Consider the following 21,392-nt stretch of genomic DNA (forward strand, 5'->3'; position numbering starts at 1 on the left):
GCCGGGCTCCCGCGCGGACTCCATTTCCCAGCAGGCCGCACGAGACGCCGCTCGCGACGACCAGGCTCCCGCGCGGACTACCCTTCCCGACGCGCCGCGCGAGGCGCCGCGGGCGGGCGGCCGAGGGCGGGCCGACGCGGGAAGGCAGCTCCGGACGTGAGGCCTGAGCGGCGCCCTCCCCCGGCCCGCGCGCGTCCTGCCGCCTGCCCGAGCCCGGGTCGCGCGGCGCGGGGCCTAGCGGCGGGCATCGCGACCCGCGGCGCGAGCAGGGGCTGCGGCGGCCGCGCCGGGCGCCGGCGGCCATCATGGAGGTGAGCGGGCCGGAAGACGACCCGTTCCTGTCGCAGCTGCACCAGGTGCAGTGCCCCGTGTGCCAGCAGATGATGCCCGCCGCGCACATCAACTCGCACCTGGACCGCTGCCTGCTGCTCCACCCCGCGGGGCACGCGGAGCCCGCGGCCGGGCCGCACCGCGCGGGGGAGCGGCCCAAGGGGCTCTCGCCGCCCGGCGCCAAGCGGCGGCGGCTGTCGGAGAGCTCGGCGCTCAAGCAGCCGGCCACCCCGACGGCGGCCGAGAGCAGCGAGGGCGAGGGCGAGGAGCCCGACGACGGCGGCGAGACCGAGAGCCGCGAGAGCTACGACGCGCCGCCCACGCCCAGCGGCGCCCGCCTCATCCCCGACTTCCCCGTGGCGCGCGCCCCCAGCCCCGCGAGGAAGGGCTCGGGCAAGAGGCCGGCGGCCGCCGCCGCCGCCGCCGCGGGCAGCGCGTCCCCGCGGAGCTGGGACGAGGCGGAGGCGCCCGAGGAGGAGGAGGCGGGCGGCGACGGCGATGGCGACGGGGACGCCGACGCGGACGGCGAGGACGACCCCGGCCACTGGGACGCCGACGCGGCCGACGCGGCCGCCGCCGCCTTCGGGGCCGGCCGCCCGCACGCCCGGGCGCTGGCGGCCGACGAGATCCGGCAGATGCTGGAGGGCAAGCCGCTGGCCGACAAGATGCGGCCCGACACGCTGCAGGATTACATCGGGCAGAACCGCGCCGTGGGGCAGGAGACCCTGCTCCGGTCGCTGCTGGAGGCCAACGAGATCCCCTCGCTCATCCTGTGGGGGCCGCCGGGCTGCGGCAAGGTGAGTGCCGCGCCGGCGGGTTCCCGCAGTCCGCGCGCAGCCCCAGAGCTGTGGCTGAGGCCGCCCCGGAGGAAACCGCCCCTGGCCCCCTGGATATGTCGATCGAGGCCTAAGAGTGCAGGGCCTCGGGTGCCATCGAGCGGGCACTGCCTGGTGCGCAGGTGGAGTCTGGGGTGGGTGTGGAACAGGTACACACCCCCCAGATTTACAGGACAGCTTTTCTCCTTGTTTTCAGCGTGAAGATGGTTGAATCCTTAGGCTGATACGAATGTGCGGGCTGTTAAGAAGCCATCTACCTTTGTGTTCCACTGACCCGCCTAGGACACATTCTCAAGGAAACAGTATGCCTTAATTTGCAGGGCAACATTTGTATGTTTGTAGGTGTATGAGATCCATAACCCAAACCATAATCTATAATCCAAAAATTATAATCCAAACGTTTCCGTCGTGCTTCCTTCCTCTCCTTCTATGCCTTTGGTTTCACACACCGATTTTTATTTTTCCTTGAGAAGATATTTAACTCTTCTTCTGCAATTCATCTTCGCCTAGAGTGCCCATAACTGTTCTCAGAATGCCTTGTGCTTTAGAGATGCACCATCTGTGTATTTTGGTGTCCAGTCTAACTTGTTGGAGTCACAAAAGTCCAGAGGAGGGGACTTAGGACACTGAGGGTCTAGAAAACATGGCATTGGGAGAACATTTGAAACAGTGGAGGAGTTCTGACTGCAAAAATAAAAGGCCCAGAGGTCTTTGATAAACGGTTTGTTTAGTTTTTATCTATAGAACAGGGAGGAGAATAACACCAGTGTGTGAAAGAAAAAAATCAGTGTAGAATGTAAAGGCACTGTCGCAGCTTTGAGATTCACACTCCTTAGCACACAGGGCTCTTGGGATTTTTTTTTTTTCCTCCAGTTTTTCTTTCAGGCTTCACCTCCCACCATTTGACTACAGCTCCCATTTACTCCAGTTCCTGGCGTGCAGCTCCCTGATTGTGCGCCTCGTTTGCATGCTCTCCTTTCCCTTTGGTGAGGAAGAAGCCCGCTCTGTCCCACGTGACATGTTCCCACCGTGGTAGATTTAGTCGTTACCCCTTTAGGGGATTGAACAGTAGCGTTTTTAATTGTTGTCCATGAATTCTTTACATGAGATCCTGTGCGTGGCTGATCAGCTAACTGTTGCTGGTCCCAGGTGGCAAGAAGAACATCCCTACACAAATGAATAGGATGAACTCAGGGAGGGGCCAGGCAAGACATTTATGGTCTGGACTGCTGGGTGATTTGGTTGGTGGTGGTTGCTAGCCTGCTTGTGTGCGGCTCGCAAGCCCAAAATGGGAATTTGCTAAAGCAGCAGCCTAAATAACAGTGGTTCTGTGCAGCTTTTCAGAATAAAGTGGCACCTTTCCAATCACTCACGAGCAGTCTTATACCTCTCTTGTTAAAGTCTTCCCTTTGTCTTTATTCCCATCCTGTACTTTTCCACTACTACTAATAATGTTAAATTACGTGCTTTTCTTGGATCTTGTCATTGTTGTCTGGTACATAGTAACGCAGTCAACATGCTCTTGTTCCATCCGCTTCCCGGGAAGACATTTAGAAGTGGCATGCAGGCCTCTCAAATTTGAGAAGTTGTCCTTGGTTTTTCAACTCAGATGCTCACTCTCCTCTAAGCTGTGCTGGTGAGCTTCCAGTGGGAAAGGGTTGGTGTGCAGCTCTGCTCTCCAGCTGCATGCCTGGTCCCTCAGCAGCAAGGCTTTCTTGGCTGGAGGGGTTCACAGCTGTCAACCACGCTCTTCTAAATCAAGACAACCGCTTTCTGATGGGATTCCACAGATCTTAGAGTCCCCAAAAAAGGAATCAAATGGGGTTTAGATACAAAGGAGAAGAGGTCAGGATTAGCCTAAGGTTTAGCTACTTTCCTGTTTTATTTATAACTTTTTTTTTTTTTTTAAATTTTTGAAACTGCTGTGGTATTTCAGATTGTGTCTGTGCTGCTGAGCATGCTACAGCGTTCAGACTGCTGGTCAGTAGTAACTGGTGCTCCTCGTGTTGGAACCCATGGGTGCTTTACTCTGTGTCTGATGAGCCCCCCAAACTCTGTGTCATCTTTTCTAGACCACCCTGGCTCATATTATAGCCAACAACAGCAAGAAACACAGCATAAGATTTGTGACACTGTCTGCAACAAATGCCAAGACAAACGACGTGCGAGATGTCATAAAACAAGCTCAGAATGAAAAGAGCTTTTTCAAAAGGAAAACCATCCTGTTTATTGATGAGATTCATCGGTTCAATAAATCTCAGCAGGTATATTAATATTGTTCTACCTTTCGTCCTTGAATGTGGCCAATAGAATACAGATGTGAAGTCACTTTGAAAAGCATAAAGCCCTATACAAACGCTACTGTTTTCACCCCTTTCTACATAGAAGCAAAGGACTGTCACCTCATCGCTTTTGAGCCCATTTACCCCCTTTTTGGGGGTGTTTTTTGATGATGAAAAATTCTTTTGAGGCTAATGGAATTCTTAGTTTATCTTTAAACCGCAGAGATCAGAAAATCAGCTTTGACTCCTTCCCAATTTTTAATCTAAGTATTAAGAGTCAGAGTAAACGGTTTAATTTGGTTATAAGATTGTTATTTTAATATTCTTTAACTTCACTATAAATGTTACTTTTTATTTTCACAATTAAAGAGTGTATTTTCTATGACTTCCAAAAGTGAATGTTGAAGATCTAATACTTAATTGAATTTACATATTTAGTTGTCGTTCTGAAATAAAAGTAACAGAACAATTTATAAACAGAGCCACTTTCATATTTAGTAATTCTTATGTCTTTGAGCTATCTGCTACAGCTTTTTAATCAAGAAACAATCAATTTATAAAACCTACTAAGCTTTTCCCCCATTTGAATCTCTCTTGACTTCTGACTATGTAGACTCTTTCGATCCCTGACTGAACGTTAGCCCCTCAAATTTCATACTAGTCCATTGGCTTGGCATTTCTTCCATGTTAGACTGAATCTGGTGGTTACCTGGTCACCAGGTTTGTTAGGAAGAATAACAAACAATATGACTGAGTGCTCACAGTACAAGAGAATGTTAGGAGTATCACTGTTTTTGTGTTTTCCTAGACTTCTGTAATAAAAAGCAGCTATGTTCAAGTGTAGCTGGGCTAGACAATATCTTTCTAAGTAAAGAAACCATTTATGTTGAAACTAAATTCTACTTAGCACTTTTCGTCCACCAGCCTAGGGGACCAGGCTTACACACTGACATTGCATAGAAGATGTGTTTTTGGCTTAGAGAGCTGGGCTCTGCCAACACTCAGCCGTGCTCAGTGAATGTAAAGCTGCTGTTCCGGGACTCAAAAGTAGCAAGGAGGGGTGCCGGGTAGCCAACTTACGTGGGATTCTGCAGGTTGCCGTTGACCGGAATCAATTTCTTCTGCTTTCCTCCCATGGTTAGGACACCTTCCTTCCTCACGTGGAATGTGGGACGATCACTCTGATTGGGGCAACCACGGAAAACCCGTCCTTCCAGGTCAATGCTGCTCTTCTGAGCCGCTGTCGGGTTATTGTTCTTGAGAAGCTTCCAGTAGAGGCTATGGTGACTATTTTAATGCGAGCAGTCAACTCACTGGGAATCCACGTCCTAGACTCCAGCCGTGCCACTGACCCTCTGAGCCACAGCAGCAACAGCAGTTCCGAGTAAGTTAACAGTGGGCAGTACTAGGAGGCGCACACCTCCCTGAGAATCTCCTGGCAGGGGGCCAGCAAGGGCTGGCTGCAATCAGGAGAGGGTGGGGCCAGAGGAGAAATGATGGTCTCCGGAGTGAAAATGGGAGGAGGGAAATGCTTGGTTCTATCAGTCAACACAGTACCTCTCTACAGACCATTCCTGTGGATACATTGTACGGCCTATTGTGGGTGACCTGTAATTCTCGGGGCTTTCACGTTGAGTGCCCTGTTATTTCAGTTCTTGAGTGTCTGTGTTAGTGCTGAAGGATTTGGTTCTTTTCCTAGCACGCTTTCTTTTTTTAAGGCTTGCATGATTTTGGGAAGTCTTATTAATGATTTTCCTGCTTGCGATATACTTTTATAAATCTTTCGAAGTTTATATTCAAATTCCAAGTGCTTTATCTGCAGTGTATACTCTAAAAATCATTAAAAATCAATGTCAGTGTCTCTGTGAGCTGAGAAAATTAAAACTTGCCCTGAAGCTTCATAGCATAGAAGGACTTGGCGATTCAAAACCAGGCAAGAGCTTCACCCTCAGCCTTTCCTGTAACTATGAAATAGCATAGTTAAGGCAAAATGCAGATAAACAGTCAAGGCATTTTTCTGTTTGTATACATTAGTGTTTTCTGAAAATTGGAGATGTGGTAGAGCAAAAAAAAAAAAAAAGTCAATGTCAGTGTTACCATAACATCTTTTTAGAGCGATTTTTGCACCTCTTCCCCCACCCCCTGCCCCCCCCCCCCAAAATCAAAATCAGTTCCTGCAAGTAAAGGACATTCAGTGGTGACCACATTGGAGGAGGTGGTCTCTCCCTCCAGGAGCACCGCGTGGCCGTAGGTGGGGTAATCGATTAGGCTAAGTGGGTCATAAGTTTTCTTCAAATTAGAAAATACTCTTCAGATGTCATGTATTCCTGTGTGTCAGCTGGAATAACGCGGTGGAACCTAATCTGGTGAGAGGAGAGGCTGATGGCCGCCCCTGGCACTGTGGCCTCCACAGCTGCTGGTGCCTGCCCCAAGGCCAAACTCTGGAGTCACTCTGCTACGAGGATTAAGCGAGGCATAGTTTTAGGCTCAGGGTTTAGGTTTCAACTGTCTCTCCCCATGTGTCTGGCCTCTCCCATTTGCTCCTGTCTCAGATGTACCCCGTGAAAGCCTAGAAACATTTGGCCAAGGACCCCTGGTGGGACGAGTTGTGAGTGGTGGCTGGTGGTGGCGGGATGGCCGTCAGAACTGTGGCTGTGGAGAAGTAAGATCCTGCTTCTCGTCATTGGGGGCCCTCCTGCTGCCCCATGTCCTGTCATCGCCAGGGTCGGGGCCACTGCCCGCTCTGCCTTTAGTGCAACTTTCTCTTTCACTAGCATTTCACTGCAGAACTCCTAGAGCTGAAGGAGAAGAAAAACGAGGGGCAGCCTAACACTGCATGTTGCTGTCCTGACATACCTACAGCTTTATATCCTGTGCTTTTTTTACCCAGAGAATTTTTATTGATTTCATTCATATCACCATTTCTCAGAACTGTAATTCAGATCCCCTCTGACTTTGCCCCCATAATCAGTGACAAGCCACAGTGGAAGTGAAATGATGCTGAACTGTGGTGCTCTCAAAGGATGTCTACATTTTGTACAGGCTCCCCAGGTCACTTGCATGCACATTCATATTTGAGAGGATCAAGTGAAGGAATTAAGGTTTCTCTTATTGCAACTGAGTACCTGACTTTTTTAAAAAATGAGCTGGTGATTCTTAACCTAAAATTGCATTACTATCAGAGAAAAGCCTGTATCTAAAAGATGGTTTGTGTTTTCCACCGTCATTGAGAATCGATCCTAATCAGGCCTTCCTTTGATTCTCGATAGCCCCACCTTCCACACAGGGCTAGGAGGGTAGGAACTTGTCCTTCCGTTGCTATCCCCGGCACCTACAGTACCTCACATAAACCTTGTGCCCAGCAAGTGATTTGTGAATGATAATCCTAGCTTTCACTGTGAGGAAAAGTCTTAAGTTTTGGGGCTTGTAAAGGGAAGGAGAGTCCAATTTAAAGCACTGCTCCAGTGATTGCCCCATTGCAGGCTATCAAGACCCTTTTTTCTTAGTACCTTTGCTTAAGCAAACTAGCAGCAAGCAGAGTGAAACTAAAGATTATTGAGCTTAATTGACTGGCTGCTTGGTAGCTTTTCTGACAAGAAGTTAAGTTGGAAGATGGCCGTGGTAGGACTCTGGCATTGTAAGTGACTTCCTTATGGAAACACCTAGGCGCCCAGTTGCCGTGGATAATTAGGGGTATATTTTATTGTCTGTCAGAGTCCTTATTGAACTTCAAAGTCCCCATGTGGGTTCTTGTGGACACAAATTAGATTTGGTTATACTAATCTAGCTGGAAGGAAAGACTTTGAACCACAGATAATTACTTTTTCTGGGAAACAGTGAGTATGCATTTTTATTCTTTGGTCATGTTTTGATGCCTCAGCACCTAGAGCATTCACAGAGAAATCCTAGATTATTTAAGGTTGTGCAAAGAGGGGCTGAGCTGGGACTGGGTCTAGAAACTAATGTTGCCTGTGGCATTCTTGATCTTACCTGAAGAATTTGCAGATTTTCATAGAGTGTACACATGTGCATGATAAATTCCAGGCATGGTGAGATAAACATGTTCTTTTTCAGATTTCCCCCCTATATTCATTATAATTGAAGGCACTGCATGTATTAGGCACCTCGTCCCAGAGCTCTTAGAGAGCTCCAGGTGGTAAAGCGCAGGGTGAATAAATCTGCTTCCCTGGCTGCCCAAGGAGCAGTGGGCACAGCAGCATGTGAAACACGTGAAATCAAAATATTTCCTCGATAAGGGGCTACTGTGTTGAATTTTAAAGGATAAGCAGAATTTAGAAGAACTAGAAGGCTCGATTCAGCAGGGAGAGAGAGCCCGTGACAGGACAATGATGGTGAACAGCCTGGCCTGTTCACCGTGAGCAGGCAGGACCATGGGCACAGGAGCTGACGGCCAGTATAGTCAGGAAGGGAGGCAGGGCTGGGTTTGAATGACCTGTGGAGATTATAAGAAGCCACAGGTCTTGAGCAGAATGACATACTCAGATGCACATTTTCGGAAGATGAGTGCAGAATTGGAGCGGGTGGGTGGAGGGAATCAAGCCCCCACCTGGGCGGCAGGGTGGGTGAAGCTGAAGCCTGAGCATGCAGAGCTGCCCTGTGACATTGCAGAGTTAGGTCTGAAAGCCTGTGTGTGAGGAGGGAGGAAAGACGGTCGGTCTACTATGACTCTCACTGGTGGTTGGGCACATGGATGTACTTTTGAGCAAGAAAGGTACAGGAACAGAGCAGAGGAAGAGGTACGGCCCAGTCCAGGTATGTTCAGTTAGTGGGTCCTCTGGGTGTTCATATGGAGAGGCCCCAGCAGTTACATAGAGAGGTCAGGAGAACAGGAGAGTGGATAAGAGGTGGAGATTTGGGAGCCACCAGCATCTTAGAGATCCTGTAGCCCATTCATTGGAATAATCCCCCCTCCCCACCAGGGGAACCCAGGAAAGCCAGAAGCTTCTTGTTGGGTAGGGAAGGAAGAGCCCAAGGAGACAAGTCCAGATAAGGTAAGAGGACAGCTCCAGGGGTGCCCACCGAGAAGCGCTTAGCGAGAGGTGCACACTCAGGCTACTTCCCCACTCAGGGTGGGTTTGGCCGGCTGTTTTTATTCTGTATAACAGGAAAATCAAGTTAGCTGCTCTAAACCAGGTAGAACTCTGCCGCCAAAGCAGCTGAAACTAGAGGGGCATAAACATGCAGCTCCTGGTCAGCTTCGTGTTGTCATCGAGGACCTGAGCCCTTGTCATTTTGCTCTGCCACCTTCAGCACATGGTGTCTACCTCGTGGCCCAAGGTGGCCACTGGGGCTCTGGCCCTTAGGTCTGCATTCCAGGCAACAGGAAAAAAGCCAAAGAAGAGCATCTCTTTGCTCCTCTTCGCCACCCAGCCTTAGTGAGACAGCTGCAGAAGAGCATTCCATGCTCAGTTGTGATTTGGTTGTGAAGAGTAAGCTAGGGGTAAGCTGGTGATTTATGGTGAATTCTCTATAGCAGCTCCTTCAGTTGATAGGCGTAATCACCGGTTCCCATGTATTTTACTCTAAGCATTTTGGTCACGTGTGGCACAGCAGTGAGGCGTGTTATCTGTGCACAGGGTTAGTTTTGGAGGCCAGAGCAAAAAATGCATGGTCTGAATTTGTGCTGCTGGAATTGAGAAAATAAACTAGTGTTTAATCACCCTGCAGCAGTGGGTGCTCTGGAGGGTTATAGGTTCCACATCACAGGACACAGAGTCGAAAGCACCCCTCAAGGATCAACTGTTTGTGGAGCAGATAACAAGGCACATATTTGAGGACATGGAGGATGAAAGGAGAAGCGGGAACGGCTCAGCCCCACTGGCCTGCAGTGCAGAGCTGCTTGGACCCTTGGTGGTGGCAGCGGCTTCTGTCCTGGGGAGGGGCTCAGACAGGTGTCCCAGAATAAGATCAGCTGAAACAAAGGGGCTATCATTTTCTTTCTCTCTCTCTCTTTGTTTTTTTGGTCTTTGTTTTGTTTCTTAATCAACTGTTTTGCCTGCCTACTGAGAACAATCTTATCTAACATGGAATAGAACGGTAATGAGGCACCAGAATAGAAGTTACTGGCCAGAATGACTGAATGAGATATAGTTTTAGAGTAAATTTTAATAATTTTCCTTTAAAATGTTTTGCTATAAAGAAAAATGTATATTAACATAGGCTATTAAAGTGGTGGCATTAAAAATAAACACTGGCAACCAGAAACAGATCTCACGAACCTCATGTTTATTTCCTGTTTCTGCTGTAACAAATGACCACAAGCTGTGTCTTAAAACAATGGAAATGTCTTCTCTCACAATCATGGAGGCCTGAAGTCTGACCATGCTCTCACCCAGGCTCCAGAGAGGCCTTCCTTCTGGCTGCCCGGGCTCCCGTCATCCTCGGCTGGTGGCAGGGTCACTCCAAGCTCTGTCCATCTTCACGAGGCCATAGCCCGTATCCCTCCATCTTCTCATTCACTGTCTCTTGTGAGGACGTCTGTTCTTGGATGTAGGCACCCCCCCCCCCAACCCCACTGTGAGCTCATCTTGAGATCCATAACATGGTTCCGTTCACAGGTTCCGGCACTAGGCTTTAGACGTCGTGTGGTGTGGCATCACCTGGGAGGAGTGCGTCCTCGTGGGAGTAAACAGAAGGGCGCATCTGTGAAGTTTGTGTTTGCTTTTTTGGGGAAGAGTAAATCTGGTTTTGTTTGATTTACCTTCGCTGATTGCTTATCCTGGAGGCAACCAGGCTTAGGACCCTGCCTGGAGACTGGGGGTTCTGAGATGCTCCTGAAGGGTTCTCGCCGCTGGTGGCAACAGCGGCCTTGATTGTGTGCGTGTGTGTGCCGGGCCCTGCTCTGAGCATTTCACATGTTTTACTTCTCTGTGAAGTCTCACTAGCTCCTTTTTATTAATGACCAAACTGACAGGCATTCCTGGTGACCTAGGACTTGAGTCCAGCATCTGAGCTTTGGAAGTCTCAGCGCCGTCACCACTAAGTTCAGTCCCTGGCCAGGGAGCTGACCCACATACAGTGCAGCAGACGTCTCCTATCTCACCCGCTGCTCCCCTCAGCAACAGTGTATTTCAGTCAGTCCGCCTGCTCTGCTCCACATTCTGTCTCTGGTGAGTCCTCTCACCCCCCACACCTCTGACCTATACCCCAGTTCTTCTATGCAAAAAGAAAAGAAAAAAAGACATGACTAAACAAGCTTAGAGAGATGAAGTGATGTGCCCAAGATCACACAGCAGGAATGGGAGGGAGCAGGTCAGATGGGGTTTCCATTAAACCCCTCAGGTGTTAGGGGAAGAGTTAGCAGGTGGGAAGTGCTGCTTATACTTGGTACTAAGAACAGTGGGGAGAGGACTCACAGTGTGACCTTTCTCTGTGGATGTGTGTGAGAGGCAGCTCTGTGCTGATTGCTAAAGGAACCAGGACAAAAGATTCCATCCTCTGCCGTCACACGGACAGGCGTGTGCTGTAAACAGGCGTGGGGTCTGGGCCTGCAGAACCTGGAGTGGCGGCCGGGTGTGCACATCTGCGTGTGGAGAAGCTCTCTGGGCCTTGACTCCCGCCTCAGCTTAGGAACAGTGTGTAGCACCTACTGCCTGACCGTGGAATGTGCCTTGTCCTTAGTGACGAGCTCCACGGAGGATTGTTTCATAATTTAGGGAGAGCTTAATGGAACCACAAAATAACAGGTACCTTTCCCTCCCCTTGCACCTCCTTATGGTCTTGATCCCGTCATCTAAATAGAACCCTCCAAACCCCACAGTGTGCAGGGCGGTCAGGCCCTTGGAAGAGAGGAAGGTGGGCGCTGTCTTTGCAGAAGGCTCCCCGTCTTCCTCAGGACTGAGGCTGTCTCTGCACTTGGGGAAACGAGCCCCTCAAAGGCCTTTACCACTGGGTCTTGTTAACTAGAATGTCTTTTCCGATGCATCAATTTTAACCTTTTTTTTTCCCTTGTGGAACAGGGGAAAAAATCCCATTGTACTGATACAACTTACCTATTATTGCTTTCTTCTTTATAGGATGCTGTGACATTCCAGTCACTCCATCCGCAAAGTAGATGTGCCCTCATTTATGTCTAACTTTGCAAGAAAGCATTTATAAGTTTATACTCAAATTTAAAAATAATGTTCATTGCTCTGGCCCGGGAGGCCCCCTGGGGTACTTTGTGTAGCGGGACGCTACAAACATCCATGCAAACACCCCTTTCTCCTGGCCCCTGGCCTGAGCTCTCAACTTCCTCTCCTGAGGTCGCGGTTCCTGAGCACAGCTGATGTGGCTCTTCCCAGGGCTAGCTGGACTTCACAGCCTGTGGGGGGGCGGGGAGGGTCTTGTGCATGGCTACGTGGGGTGGTTTTTAAGAAGCGACTTCTTTATTGACGTGACGTCGCTTTATAACATTATCTAGGTCTCAGGTGTAGGCACTCGGGAACCGGCGTCCTGGTGTACTGCTTCCTACTCATCATAAGAAAATGATGCTGTTGTGTGCGCATTGGGGTGAGCTGGAGGCACAGCACTTGCGTGGGGTGTGGGAGGGCGTTGTGTTCTGGGGCCAGCCCTGCCCTTGATGACTGACTTGTGTGGCTGTTGCGGTGCCATCAGCAAGTCCCCTTTTGTTACTTGAACGGAGTTGCTGACAGATTCATTTGTGTTTAAAAATACTGCCGTGGTGTGGACAGGGTGAAATTTGGAATGTGGATCATGTGGCAGACGAGGAAGAAGGGAGCAGGGGGGCTCTGGTGGCAGCGTCAGCTCTCGTTTCATGGACAGCAACAGCACCCCCACCCACCCGAGACCCCAGCCTGCTTGTAAAGGGCAGCAGCAGGATAACAGGGACTGGAGTTCAGAGTTTAAAACTCGAAGGAAGGGAGCCACATAAAATATATACCCGCTTGTAAAGACTCGCAGTGTGCCGTTTGTACATCTGCGGAAGCACCTGCTGGTGGGCATCTCATGTTAACGAGGCCTGCTTGCTGACCGTGTCTGAGAACTGTTGGAAAGAGGGCCGGGTACAATGTGCAGGGAATGGGAGGCTGCCTGTCTTTTCTCTGTCCCAGAGCACTTCAGGTCTCTAAATATGTACAAAGGCTTCAGGCAGAGGAAGGAGAAGTGCCCCGCAGCACTAAGACAATGCAGTACGGTCATCGGGGACCTCTACCCCCTTGTCTCGCTCTGAATTTAATATAGTGCACATTTTCTTAAAAAGTAATATTCAGAGTTCTGAGTACTTGTTTTTTAAAAAAAAACTGTTTACTTGTTAAGGATGTGAACTCTACATGGTAACATTTTGCTGAAAAAACTTGATGTGGGGTTGCTGGCTCTGGGTGGATGGGTGGGCCATCAAGAAACTGGACAGATGCATTGTAGCAGCTGTTTTGTCCTGGTGGTGGAGCTAAGGGTTGGTTTTTTTTTTTTTTTTTTTGACATTCTCCACATGTTATCACTTTAAAAAAACGTGTTCACTGAGATTGTGGGAAAATTGAAGTACGTTCAGTCATTGTGCACGTACTGAATGCCTGTTCTCTGCCAGGACAGGGGAGACAAAGACTAAAACCCCATTCCTGTCCTCGAGGAGCTCGGCGCTGAGTGGCTTGGGGGTGGTGGACCTACCTGACCTGGTGATGGCACAGGCCCTGGAGATTGACCAGGCTCCTGCTTGCTTGCCTCCCTTTTCTTCCTGCGCGTGACCCTGCTGCTCTCGGCTGCTGGTGTTCCTTCCCAGGCCAAAGTGAGATGTTCGGGCAGCATCACCACCCACCACCACCCCCCCCCCGCCCCTGCCCCCACCACCACACACACACACACACACACACACACACACACACACGCACAGATGATGTGCAGTGATGAGCCGGGCGAACCCTTCCCTTGCAGGCACACGGGTCTGATGCTGGTCCCTCCTTCACCTTTCCTTCACTGCGTGTCGTCCGCCGTTCCTTCCAGATCATCTGAGATCTGCTTGAGAAATGGCCTGTTGGCTTTACAGAGTGCCAGAATGAGGCCTCCCTGTGTATTGTGAGTCTGGTCAGGAGGGGGACGCCTCTGGGGCTCCGCACAGTGGGGACTCTGATATTGTCAGCCTGAGGGAAAAACAGGCCTCTTCTGTGTAGGCGGACACCCACAGAGAACACTGGAAGGCCTGGCTTTGCTACAGAAGGGGCGGAGGTAAGGCAGTCTTCAGATGCTAGGAACAAATCTTTTAGTGAATGAAATGCGACTTGCTTTTATTCAAGCTGTTTAACAAAAGTAGTGGGGCACCGTAAGGAATTCTGGGGCCTTCGGGGGCCTCCTTTCCTTTCACTCCCCCTCCCTCCCTCCTTCCCTCCTCCCACCTCCCACTCGGGCCCACTCACGGCCTCTGCATCCCAGACTCCTGCCTTTAGGTCCTGCTGTGCTGGAGTAACTCGGGCCTCAGGCTGCTGTGATGGAGGGACTCGGATGGCCCTGGGGTGGGGCTGTCTCTTCCCTATGTGGAAACTGGTCTGGCCTCCCAGTCTCATCAGGACGTGGCCTGTGGGAAATCTCTGTTTTGTGTGTTCCAGCCAGAAGCCAACAGCTCTGTGGCTTTTACTATTCCATAGGCAAGAACCAGAGAGGCCAGTTGTTAACAGGGACTTTCTAAACTTTCCATGCAGCCTCCATACACGCCCACGGGTGCGCTTAGCAAAATGCCCTTATGATTCAGCGTCAGGTCAGTTCTTGGGCTTGATGACACTTAATGATGTGGGTGAAGCATAAAGGTAGAAGCCTTTACCTAACACCGGTTTTGGTGACCTTGCTGAGATGCACAGGCGCACTGATGAGTGCTGCGGAATGACAGGTGCAGCCATCACTAACACGGGCTGTGTTGCAGGCCCTCCGTGTTTATCGAGGACAAAGCGGTGGACACCCTGGCTTACCTCAGCGACGGGGACGCCCGGACTGGACTGAATGGACTGCAGCTGGCGGTGCTGGCCAGGCTAAGCTCTCGGAAGATATTTTGTAAGAAGAGCGGACAGCCCTATTCTTCCAGTAGAGTTCTGATCACAGAAAATGATGTGAAGGAAGGCCTCCAGCGCTCTCACATCCTGTATGACCGAGCAGGTAAGCAGCTGAGAGGGGGAGAGAGTGAGACCTGATGGAGGTGGGCTGGGTCCGCCAGTCTCGTTGCCCGGACTCCGCCGTGTGGGCCAGAGGTGCATGTGGCTCTCAGCGGAAGCTCCTGGTGAGCGGCAGAGTTGGCCTCCAGGAGAGCCTGATTCCGGGACCCGCTTCCCAGCCTTTCTTATCTCAGGGGTCACAGAACAGAAGCTTCCCTCCTAGAACGGACAGGAGTTTTCAGGTTGAAGTGGCAGCTTCCCACTTACTTGGAAGGTAGATATTTTCCCATTCCTCTCTGGTAGCACTTCCAGAACACAGGCGTTTTTCAGCGCCCATGCTTTCAATTACCAGTGCGCTTCTGCGGTGGTGAATGTGGGTAACAGGCTTGGCAATAGTGACTTGTTTTTACTTAATGAGAATAAAAATCCTTAACTTCTAGGTTCTCTACTAAAAATTAAATTCACATCGATCTTGATGCTTTTGTAATAATAGCTTTTCATTTTTTTTAATTTTATATGTATTTTACATCATTCTTCATTTTTGTACAGTGTATGCTTTCTCTTCTCAGGTGCAGTCCCCTGTGCTCTTCCCTCCCCGGTTTTGATCCCTTCCCCCCCCCCCCCCCCCGCAGAATGTCTCTGATTTATAGTTGCTTGTTGATTTTGTTTTTTAATTTATTGTAATTATTTTTCTCTTATCCCTTATTTGGTTCCCCTACATTCCAAAAATACTAATTTTGCTGTGTGCACTTATCTGTTTTCCTAAAGCTGATTTACAGATATCAGACTTGATATCAGCTCTTATTAAATCCATGCCCTGGCAACATGAAATGTCCACGGTGCCCACATTTTTCTCTTTTTATAAAAGAGGTGGGTGATGATGAGAGAACCCAGTAGATCTACAGGACTTCTGGGCTTGACGATTGTGTGATTCTGGATGGGGCCATGTTGTAACTGGAACAGAATTTCCACCCATTGCAAAGCTCTGCCAGAAAAGGAAGTTGATAATTGAACATTCCAGTTACCACGCCCGCCATGCCACTTCCACACTATTTCCAGAGGCTTTTTGATGGGGAGCACTTCCTGAGTAGAGAAGGGGTGGAGGATCTTAAGAACCCCGGTGGTTCTGGCTCTGCCATCTGATGAGTGAGCAGAACACCTGCGCAGCCTTGGGCAGAGGGCGACTGAAGCTATGATCTTGGTGTGTCTCGGCTGCAGTGGGGCCAAGGAGCACCGGGATCCAGCAGTCCTGCCTCTCTCCTGGCCTAATACTCCCAGCAGGGTCCCCGTGGCACCTCCCAGCACCTGAGGTGCTGGCGCTGTCTGTCACCCCAAGTCATGGGAAAGCTCAGGAGTCTGGAAAACAAGCTTTCAGGACAGCGCTTTGCTTTACTCTTAGTTAAATACGAGTGCTGGAGATAGGAACAAAATTTAAAATTTAAAGGGATTAAAAATAGCCCAAAGGCTGGAGCCTGCACTGTAGTTCTCCACCTTCTGTGTCCTCACAGACACTCTGCAGGGACCCACCAGGACTGTTATTCCATGTCCTGTCAGACTGTCAGTTTAGAACCACCATGTAATGTCAGTTCATATAGATATAAACATCTTTTTCTAATTCTCAAAATAATTAGGGGACAGGAGAGAATGTCATTGCTCTTCTATTAGCTCCATTGCCGGGATGACAGAACTTGCCTGAGTTCACAGAGCAAGGTGGGAAACTTGTCCTCAGATCTAGTCTGACTGGATTGGGACGGGTCCCTCCCCAGCCCCTGGCACCTCTGTGCCAACCCCAGAGTCCCAGCCCCCGCTGCCTCTGCACCAGCCCCCCACCTCACCAATGGTGCATGCTGCCCGCACCGTGTGTGTGCCCAGCCTCACCGCAGTGCATGCTACCCCCACTGTGTGTCAGACATGGCCAGCCGAAGGCCCCTCCTTCTAGAGGCTGAGTTTCATCATGGGCCATGTACTGTGGGGTCACTGGGTCCACCCTCTGTGCTGTCCATGGGGTGTGGGGCTGTGGCGGACCCCGCACTGTGTAAGTTCCATGTCTGGGTGGCCCACTGCCACACTGTCCCCTCCAGGGTGGCTCCATCAGCCCTCACACAGTTTGGGTCCTAGAGAGTCGTGCTCTTACTGGCCTTGTTCCATAAACGGGTGAGAGAAGTGTTGCCCTAGAAACCTGCCAGCTTAACCTTGGGCCTTTGTAATGATGAGGCCAAGAGCCCTCCACCCCCAGAATCTTAGTGATGTCTTCATGTCATCTCATATGGAGTTGCCCACTTGGTGGGATCCAATAGCTCAGATTTTTTCTGCATCAAAGGGAAGAAGTTTCCGAATGAGAGCAGTTGCCTGCCGTGCACTGAGGTTAGGGTTCTACTCTGGGAAAAGCACAGCTGGAAGCGAGCAGGGAGCTTGCTGACAATGGTGTTCCTAGGGGCCCTGCCAAGCAGGCCGGCGTGAGTAGCACTGAGCTGAGTCGGCTCACAGTCCATTTCTCAGATGAGAAACTGAGGCGCGAGCGCATCCATGATCTGCCTGTGGCGTTCAGACCAGACCACCAGGCCTGGAACGGTGTCCTCGCCACACTGCCTTTCAGCATCGATGCCCAGCTGAGGTGGGCGCCAGCGAGCAGCCTTGATGCGGGGAGGTTCGCTGCCATCTCCTCTTTTACATGTGGCAGAAGGTGAAGTACGCACGGCTTCTCTGTCCCCTTTGCATCTCTGTGCTGGTGGAGTCTGTACTGCCCAGTCCTCATCCACATCCAGCCTCAGCCCGGAGAGGCCTGGGCCTGTGGAGGGGGCATGTGAACCAGTCAGCCCGTCTCTGGTGTTGTGACTTACTGAGGCAGCCCTGGAGCAGGTGGCATCTCAGTCTGTCCACCTAGGTGGCTGGGACCCTGGATCGGCCCTCCTCTGACGTGGAGAGGTGCTCAGGGCCCCATGGGCAGCCTCTCGGGTCTCCCCATTGGCCACCCTCTCCCTCTGAAGGCGGACTGCCACTGAGTGGTGTGGTCCCTGGCAGGCCTCCTTCCCGGGGCCCAGGAGCTGTGCAGAGCAGGTCACGGTCTTGCTAATGCCTGCGGCTAGCTGAGGAGCACAGGCAGGAGTTTCTCTGTAAAGTCTGATGCTAATACAATACCGCCCCCAGCTTCTCATGGGGAGGGTACCCTGACTTTGGGCCTCTGGAAGTGGAAGATAAGATAGTGAGATTTGAGCAGATGCAGATGTTTAACTGTAATTTTCTCTCCTTAAATGCATTTCTGAGAAACTGCTGTTCACTGGGCATCCAGGGTAAACATGGGGCAGGCCTGAGGGTGGAGAGGGGCTACAGAACTGGAGGGGGCGAGCTGTGACTCCATGTCAGTCCTTCTGGGACCAGCCACACAGGTGTCCCCACCCGGGTTTAAGGGGCGGCGGGCTTCACATACCACAGAGGCAGCTGGCAGTGACAGTGGGGAGCAAGTGGGCCGCCGCAGCTGTCCCTGCCACTTGATTCTGTGCCAAGGGCTCCGGCCAGGCCCAGGGTTGATATTCCTCGCATTGATAGTGGGGTACCTGGCGGATCCACTGGGTCTAGAAGGGCCACCTTGGGGAGTGGATGTCTGCCTCTCCCGAGCTCTGCTCACGCCCGCATGGACAGCGCGTTCCCTTGGCTCCTGCTGCAGTGGGTCTGCTCACCCCACGTAGACCCCACGCGGGACGCTTGCCACCAAGTGAAGTAGAGGTAGGGCTGAGGGGACCTCCGTGAGCCGCGAAGGCCCCTCCTGCCTGCGGGCTGAGCGGGCGCTCTGCGCTTCCAGGGGAGGAGCACTACAACTGCATCTCGGCGCTGCACAAGTCCATGCGCGGCTCGGACCAGAGCGCCTCGCTCTACTGGCTGGCGCGCATGCTCGAAGGCGGGGAGGACCCGCTGTACGTGGCGCGGCGGCTCGTGCGCTTCGCCAGCGAGGACATCGGTGAGTGTGCGGGGAGCACCTCAGGGAGGGGGCGGGCGGGGAGCACCTCAGGGAGGGGCGGGAAAGGGCTGCGCTCCGATGCTGGCGCGAAGACCCGCGCGGGCAGCTCGGCGCTTCCCTTCTCGCTGTGTGTGTGGCTTCGGAGCGTTCCTGTGGCTAAAATCACCATTTTCGGTTTTTTCTGTTCACGATTTTACCCACCTGAGTATGAAAACAAGAAATATTTTAAATTTGCTTCGCAGTCGGTTGCATAGCTTTTCGTCGGCTACGCCTGAGGTGGATATAGACGATTCTGGATGTAATTTGAAAGATCAGAAAAGCTTTGGTGTTAGTAAATGTCTTCTTTCGTGGCTGGCTTCGTGTCCTTGCTCCTTGGTGGTGCACACGTTTCTCCTGCTGGAGATCGTGTCACCGCAGGGAAGCGGTTCTGGACCCACGGGCAAGGGCGCAGAGCATTCCAGAACGCGCACGTGGGCGGGTGGGGAGGGCACGTTCTGACCCCTCCTCTGTCTCCGGCAGGACTGGCCGACCCCTCCGCGCTGACACAGGCGGTCGCGGCCTACCAAGGCTGTCACTTCATCGGCATGCCCGAGTGCGAGGTACGCCGGCTCGCGGCCGCAGGCCTGCCTCCGCGGGGCGGGCTGGGCCACCGACGCAGCCGCTCGGCCCGCGGCCCCCATTTGGAAGCTTGCGCTCTTGAGGGGGCGGGCCCGAGGTCTCAAGGAGGCGCTGTCGTCGGTAGATGTCCTGAGCTCAGGGCTTTTGGGGCACAGTGTGGAAGGTGCCCCACAGGGAGTCTGCAAGTCAGCCCTGCACAGAACAGCCTCCTATTTATGTTTTATATGTTGGGGTTTTAAGACAAATTTCATTAAAAATTGTTAGCTCCAAAGAGAAAAGGAGCAAACCACTCGTCTGCGCAGGGAGCCGTTCTCTCCACCCCACGGGTTATGTAGGTGAAGGGCGCTCTAAGGGCCCCGCGGGGGACGCCCTCGCAGCTCTGCAGAGTGGCCGCCCGGCCCTCCTAACCCGGCGTCTCCCTGTGCCTGCAGGTGCTCCTGGCCCAGTGCGTGGTCTACTTCGCCAGGGCCCCCAAGTCCATCGAGGTGTACAGCGCCTACAACAACGCCAAGGCCTGCCTGCGGAGCCACCAGGGGCCACTGCCCCCCGTGCCGCTGCACCTGCGCAACGCGCCCACGCGGCTCATGAAGGACCTGGGCTACGGCAAGGGCTACAAGTACAACCCCGCCTACAGCGAGCCGGTGGAGCAGGAGTACCTGCCCGGCGAGCTGCGCGGCGCGGACTTCTTCAAGCAGAGGCGCTGCTGACCCCGGGCGGGCCGAGAGCGTCGCTGTCCTCGCGAAGAGGGCCAGGGAGGACGCGGGGCGGCTGCCCGGTGGGAGCTCAGACACTTTGTGCCGGAAACGTGAGGGTCCCGGCGGAGGCCCGGTCGCCCCGCCGGTCGTGCCGCGCGCGCCCGCGGTGGTCCCGCTCACGGAACCCCCGGCAGCTTCGTGCAATGAATCAATGTTATAAGGAATTATCTATTTTGTCATAGTATTTAAGTCATATGTCATTTCAGAATTAAGTTCTGTAGGATTTTTTTTCTTTAAAAAAATGTATATTCTGGGTAGTTTCAATTGGTAAAAAAATGTAATTGTGATTTAATACTGCATAGTGTTTTGGGTATTTTTTTTATATGCAAAGGTCTTACAAGCCAATAAAACTATTTCAAAGTATCTTCACATCTTTCATGTCCTTCCCACCAGGGCTGCTGTCACCAGCGTATTTTGGTGGAAAAATACTGTGAAAGAAGAATTAGAAGATAGGGGCTCTGAGTTACAAGTGCTCGTAGCTTTGGAAATCAGCCTTAGGTGGGCCCCCTCCAGCTCCCTTGCAGCACCTTCCTGGAGGTGCCAGCCACTCACCTGTGGGCTCTGTTTCGGCCTGGGGGCGCTGCCCCTTCTTAGCGGCATCCTGGGGCCTCTGCCTTTCTTCTGAATGAGAACTCCTGTGCCTGACTAGTCTGTCCCGCCTGCTTGGCTTACTCCAGGGTTCTGTGCCACCCGTGCCTCCTGTGTTACCCATTTGCAGGGACAGTGTGATGGTGCTCACCAGCCTGGCAGGAAACCCTCCTGCAACAGTAAAGTTTTTCATCCTGAGACTCCCCACTTTGGTCATCCCAGAGCTTCCCTCCACCAGCACCTCACCTGACTGCAGGATTCTGAGCTTTCTCTGCTCAGGTGACACTCGTCCTTGAGCAGCTTTACAGGACAGGAGCAAGATGTCCTTAGACTGGAGAGTTGGGAAATGCATTCATCCTGCCTGCAGACTTAGTTCAGAAATGAAATGTCCATTATCTTAAGATGCTGTCAGGAAACTCTCAGACATTCTGACTGGTGGCCTCTGCGAGCTTCTGGGGTCTTCTCTCTGTTCCTGGTGTTCAGAACGTCCTCAGTGGCTTTTCTGGGCCCTTTCAATCTGGAAGTGTATTTCTTCGCATTCCAGTGAAGTTGGTGTTTACAGCCATGCAGTCAGTGCCAAGGCTGGCCTCATGCTGAGTGCACCATGTGGGCAGCTCGTTGGTGAGCAGGCGGTGCCAAAAATTAAGTGCTCATGAGGCGGTGTGGGAAATAGGACTTTAATGTCAGTTACTAAGTGCTAAGGAGAAAATAATGGGATGGAGAGGAAATGGTCCAGGCAGACCCAAGGATTTGGTGAGAGGAGCAAGTGTGCCATGGGGAATTGGGGAGGAGGGAGAGGAGTGTTGCCAGCAGAGGGCGCAGGGAGCACACAGGCTGGAGGAGGAGGTGTCCGATCTGTCCAGGAAGGAGACTCCTCTAACTGTACTGAGGGGAGGAGGTGGCCCAAGTTGAGTGGGTATGACCAGACCTTGGTC

At 52.0% G+C, this 21,392-nt stretch overlaps 2 protein-coding genes across 3 annotated transcripts in view; one reads left to right on the plus strand and one right to left on the minus strand.

Moving 5' to 3' along the window:
- Positions 1–4,584, minus strand: part of MYLK4 (myosin light chain kinase family member 4) — a gene marked incomplete at both ends in the record, with an annotated part of 93,209 nt that extends 88,625 nt beyond the window's left edge. The window contains one exon of the mRNA XM_084259612.1: positions 4,529–4,584. Coding sequence (XP_084115738.1) covers positions 4,529–4,584 — 56 coding nt within the window. The remainder of the gene's footprint in view (positions 1–4,528) is intronic.
- Positions 306–19,821, plus strand: WRNIP1 (WRN helicase interacting protein 1; the record flags this gene model as incomplete). Of its 2 annotated transcripts, none has more annotated exons than XM_084259610.1 (7): positions 306–1,127; positions 3,239–3,430; positions 4,591–4,832; positions 14,316–14,545; positions 18,341–18,496; positions 19,016–19,095; positions 19,546–19,821. In XM_084259610.1, the coding sequence occupies 7 exons, from the start codon at positions 306–308 to the stop codon at positions 19,819–19,821; spliced, it is 1,998 nt and encodes a 665-aa protein (XP_084115736.1). The 2 variants fall into 2 exon arrangements, with proteins under 2 accessions (XP_084115736.1, XP_084115737.1); XM_084259611.1 differs by having other exon boundaries at positions 4,666–4,832.
- Positions 19,822–21,392: the final 1,571 nt, after the last annotated feature.

Source organism: Talpa europaea (assembly GCF_964194135.1).
Source record: "Talpa europaea genome assembly, chromosome: 2".
Lineage (NCBI taxonomy): Eukaryota > Metazoa > Chordata > Mammalia > Eulipotyphla > Talpidae > Talpa > Talpa europaea.